This window comes from Otolemur garnettii, unplaced genomic scaffold (genome assembly GCF_000181295.1).
Source record: "Otolemur garnettii isolate 467f Iridium unplaced genomic scaffold, OtoGar3 scaffold00021, whole genome shotgun sequence".
NCBI classification, from domain to species: Eukaryota; Metazoa; Chordata; class Mammalia; order Primates; family Galagidae; genus Otolemur; species Otolemur garnettii.
Window position 1 is genome coordinate 2,458,724 of NW_003852416.1, and position 5,365 is coordinate 2,464,088.

Sequence of the window (5,365 nt, forward strand, 5' to 3'; positions counted from 1 at the left end):
GAACCCGCCACCTTAGGTGTACATGGCTGGCGCCTTAGCCGGTTGAGCCACAGGCGCCGAGCCTAAAGCACAGGTCTTCATGCTGCTGACAAGGACCGTGTCACAGCTCTTACCTACAAAGCACTTTTGTACAAGTGAACATGAGGCATTTTATATCCCCAAAGCAAAGTAGGTCAACCACTATTTGCCACCCCTAAAATCATGCAGCATCACAATCATATATCATTACAGAACACAAATTGCTAGAAAAGTCACTTTCCAACCAAGGGATTCCTCACTTTCCTTTGCCCTTCCTGCTCCTCAGGAAGATCACTATGGGCATCAACACCAATTTCTCTTCTACTACCAAATTATAAAATAAGAGCATTTTCCCTCCTTGTCACCTCAGAAGTCCACCTATTTCTTAGTAAACTTTTATGCACCCTTAGCTTATAGCTTTTAACTTCCTCCTGTTAATCTTCTGGCTTTTGTTTCACTGACTCTTATTTCTTTACTGGTGACATGGAGCCCATGGGAAGGACAGACCCACTCTCCACACACAGGCACACTTGCCCCCGAAGACCTGCCAAAGGGCAACCTTCTTCCAAGTCCTGGGCTCTTTCCTGATGTCTATTAAAGGAGGCCACTGGGCTCATAGAGACTTGGGCTTGAGCTTCTAGGTTGTACCAATTATAATTTGCACACAGCAACTTAACTAAAATACTCTACTATTCAAAATACTCCTCTCATTAGTGTCTTTGTAACTAAAACATCATTTCCTGCAGAAGCCCTTTGTCTGCTTGTGTCATTCCACTTCTCTGATATATTTTCAGTTTCCACCCCTCTTTTTTAGTGCTTCTTAGTTCATTTCCCAACAATCAAAACCATGAGAAAAAACCTCAGTGATATCTTTCATCCATGAGAAAACTCTAGATTAACCTAGTCCAAGAAACTTATTTCTGATTAGTATCAATTACAAATGAAACGCTAATCTCCACATACTGCTAACCTTAGCTCAGGAGCACTTCTTAGTTTCATACACAGCAACACATAGCATCTAGAGCCATAATTTTATAAGCACTTGTATGCTTGTGACACTCCAAACTCCATCTCAAACCCCCAACTGTTCTCATGTGGTCCAGAACCTATTTTCCAACAACTTCCTCAATACTTTTGGCAGACTCATCCACATATACCTCAAAGTTAGTAAGCCTAAAACCGAATTTATTCTCTAACCTGAGCTCCTTTTACCGTATCTTACTATCTCAATAGAGGTTTGGCTACACCCTTCCAGACATTCAAATCAGAAAGCTCAAGTCTCCCAGACTCCCTCCTTCCTTTCTCTCATATCCTTCACTTAATTATTCAAATACTCATTCAAGAAATATCTAGGGCAGTGCCTGTGGCTCAAAGGAATAGGATGCTGGTCCCATATGCCGGAGGTGGCAGGTTCAAGCCCAGCCCCAGCTAAAAAAAAAAAGGGGGGGGGGAGGCACCTATAGCTCAAAGGAGTAGGGTGCCAGCCCCATATACCAGAGGTGGCAGATTCAAACCCAACCCCGGCCAAAAAAAAAAAAAAAGAAATATCTAGATAGGAACCATGATGTACCAGGTGCAGAGCTTCTTCTAAAACTGAACAAGCTCACACCAGGAACTTGGAAAGCTCAGGCTTCCAGAAGGATCACGTCAGCCCAGTGGAACAAGGCTGCAGTGACCTATGATTGTGCCACTGTGCTCCACCCTGGGTGACAGAGTGAGAACTCTGAAAAAAAATTTTTTTAGACTAAACAAGAATGGGCCTCTGTGCACACAGACGGAGCTGACAGTCTGGCCTCCTGAGAGTCACTAAATCCCTACAACTGTATAGTCTAAAAAATTCTCACATCTTCTCCCTGACCTTCATGCTCTATGTGGTTGATTTGGGCTAGACTGCCATTCAGTCCTGCCTGACTTTCATCTTGGCCGCTAGACAGAATGCTCTTGCTACAGTCAGCCTTATTCCAGTGTAACCAGAGAAAACTCCAGTTTCTTTGAAACACATCTCTAATTTCACTCCCTTTAACTCCACAGGGTTAACTACAAATTCCTGACTATGGTGTATGAGGTCTACAGACCACTGGAGCCTCTCCCCTGTAGACACTATAGTTGCAGTGATCTTCCTGAGGAGCAGTGAAGAATGGGAAGAAAGACAGGAGAGGAGACAGAGGACAGCTTCATCCCTGTCCCATACCATCCATCACCAACTCCTGCCAAATCTGCAGATCTTCTCATGCCTCCAGACTCTCTCATTTCTATGCACCCCTTCAACACTCAGCACCAGCGTCTCCTCCTCTATGAGACCTTAAAGGCCTAATGGATGTCCACTCCCCACTATGCCAGCCTGAGACCCTCAGCATTCACTGCAGCCTATCAATCCCTCTAACTGTTCTAAACCTGCATCACCTCTGCTTCCAGAGTGAATATTTGTGTATGCATACACACCATGCAGTTGCTGAGAGTAGAGCTATCTGCTCTTGTGTCTCCCTGACATGTGGAACAGAGTCTGATGAATAAAGCTGCTCATGCCATGTTTGTCAACTGCATAAAATTGCTTCCAATCTATCTCTTTCACTTGTAGGAGACCAAGCACCAGTCTAACAGAAGCAGCAACTAGTTCCTAAGGCCCTAGGAGTGAGACAATCTCCGAGCCAGCACGGAGATGTTTGGCTGCCCGGAGGCAAGTCCTCAAGCAGCTGCAGGCGTTAATGATATAAGATCGGTTGCTTGTTAGCAAGCAGGTGTTATACATTGAACATTTGTGGTATACCAAGGTGGGAGTTGACCCCGTGGGAAAAGAGCACGTAGCAATCATTAAGCCCATAGTTCCAGTATGTGGACCCTCACACCTGCTGTATGATACTTCAATAAAAGGCCACCACAGAGGTTGCTCAAGGCTCTCCCTGCACCTATGGGAAGCCCACCTCTTGTAGGCTTTTGTACCTTCACCGGGGTCCCAGCTGTTTTTATTCGGGCACCAACATTCACTGATAAAATTAACTACTGCTTCTAAGGAGACAAGTTCTTCTCTTGTCTCTAGAAATTCTCCAAATGGGTTTCTAACTATGCAATCATTTTTTTAGAGGTAGAAAAATACTTACTATAGAATTTTACTTCTAAAAATTATTAATGTTCTACAAAAAAAATAAAAAACCCTGTCTCTAAGAAACAAGAGTTTTAAAGACAGATATCCTATACTTAATAATGAAAATGTTTAGCACTGACTAATAATGACACACACACAGCAAACACTATAATATAAGGAAGATGGACATGAACCAAACATTCATGAAGCAGAGGACTACACAAACCCCAGGTATGAGATTATTTATTCTGGCATCCTGCTCCAGTCATGCTGGTTCTTCCGCAAAGATGGCAATACCTAACCTTCTGACCACACTGTCAAAACAAGATATACACATCCCTGACTCCCATTCAAGAAACAGCTATGAATACTATATAAGTGGTCTACCGTACACCAGGCACTAATCTAAGCACTGGGGATATAATGGTAAATAAAGCTAAGTCCGGGATTTCATGGAGCTTACATTTGAGTGGGGAAAAATAAACTAATGCGTGTATATGTCAGGTGGTCATAAACACCAGGAAAAAACATAACACAAGGGAAGGCACTTTCACGTGCACCTGCATCCAGTTTGCCCTTCTTCACGTCTCCATGAAACTTTCCTTAGTTCTCTAAGCAAGAATAAATTATTCACTGAAAAAAAAAAATCAGGATTTAAAAGGGACCTATCATGATTGCAAACTTCTAGAAACTCACAGTCCAAATGGAAAGGGAGATACATTTATTTCACAAACAGTATATCACACTACTTGGTGCTTTACCAAAATTAATGCACTTCTCATTACAATCCGAAGAGGCTGCTCCTCTACAGAAACTGAAGCACAGAAAAAGGTAAAGTAACATGTCTGTGATCACCCAGCAAGTTACTAACTAGCAGGGTCAGGAATGAACCCCAGTCTGTGCTCCTCATCATCATGCCCTGGGTTATGCCACCTAATCATCAAAAGGCAATCTCCCTAGACAATAATATATGAATAATGAGCCAGGGGAGCACAAAGAAGAAAAAGCTTCTTACAGAAGATGGACTGTCTGGAAACACAAGAAATGCCTTCTGTATCTCTACTGTGCAAACATTACGTGTCCAGCCCAGAAGGGCACAAGAAATACCTTAATGTATTCTAAGAGATAGCCTACAGTATTCCAGAAGGAGACAGCCCACTGTATCCCAGGAGACTGTCCACCCCAGCAGACATCTTACTATATCCTAGGAAATATCCTACTCTTACCTAAGACTCTCCTAGTAGGAGTAGCCTACTAGATCCTAGAAGGGCCATTATCCAATTTACTCACATCCCCTGCTAGCACCTGGCATGCCAGTACAAGGATGTCCAGCACTCTGGACAAGTCTGAAAACCGGGTTCAGTGGACGAAGAGCAAGCCTCATCACCTGTTCCCCGCCTCCAAGATCCCAAAGCCCCCGGCCCACCCAAACTTGGCCCCTGGAGGTCCTGGCAAGCTACCCCGAGGGTGGGTCGAGGCGAAAGAAAACCCTCCAGCCTGCTCTCGCTACCCCACAGCCCCCGCCCACCTTCCCCCACACTCGGGCCTCCCGGGACCGCCCTCCCCTTACTACCTCCGGGCAAGAGCAGGGAGGCAGAGGCGGAAGCGGCTTGGGTGACTGGGATGAAGGGCACAGTGAAGCTGAACTCCGTGGCCGAGGAGGAGAAGAGTAAGTTAGTGCCCGACGAGGAGGCGGAGGCGCCCCCGCTGCCACCGTTAGGTTTCCTCTCGGCCATGGCGGCGGTCTACCGTCCGTTACACGTCTCCAGGCAGCCGGTGAGGCACCACCGACCGGAAACCACTCAGCCTCGGGGCCAGCGCAGTTCCGCACTTGCGCACAGCAGCCAGAACGCCTAGCCGCGGGTCAGCTGCCCTCTCTCCCTTACCGGAGCGGGTGCCGCCAAAAATCAGCATGGCGACTCCGGCTTCAAGCCCAAACATAACACGAAACACGCTCAGCCGCTGCGCAGGCGCAGCTGGAGGCTCAGGGCCAAGGCTGGGACCGGAGCGTTCGGGAGCTTCCCCTGTGGATTCAGGCTCAATGCACGAACTGACGCTTAATCAGGGGTGGAGGGGGGCGCTATGGTCTTCCTAAAAGTACCCACGAGATGGGAGGCGCCTGTGGCTCAGTGAGTAGGGCGCCGGCCCCATATACCGAGGGTGGCGGGTTCAAACCCAGCCCCGGCCAAACTGCAACAAAAAATAGCCGGGCGTTGTGGCGGGCGCCTGTAGTCCCAGCTACTTGGGAGGCTGAGGCAGAAGAAT

General features: G+C 46.8%; 1 protein-coding gene across 1 annotated transcript in view; it reads right to left on the reverse strand.

The window, feature by feature from the left end:
* Nucleotides 1-4,937, reverse strand: part of SEC23IP (SEC23 interacting protein) — a 53,720-nt gene extending 48,783 nt beyond the window's left edge. Inside the window, exon 1 of the mRNA XM_023511765.1 lies at nucleotides 4,674-4,937. Within this exon, the coding sequence (XP_023367533.1) occupies nucleotides 4,674-4,836 (163 nt within the window). The 5' untranslated portion in view covers nucleotides 4,837-4,937. The remainder of the gene's footprint in view (nucleotides 1-4,673) is intronic.
* Nucleotides 4,938-5,365: the final 428 nt, after the last annotated feature.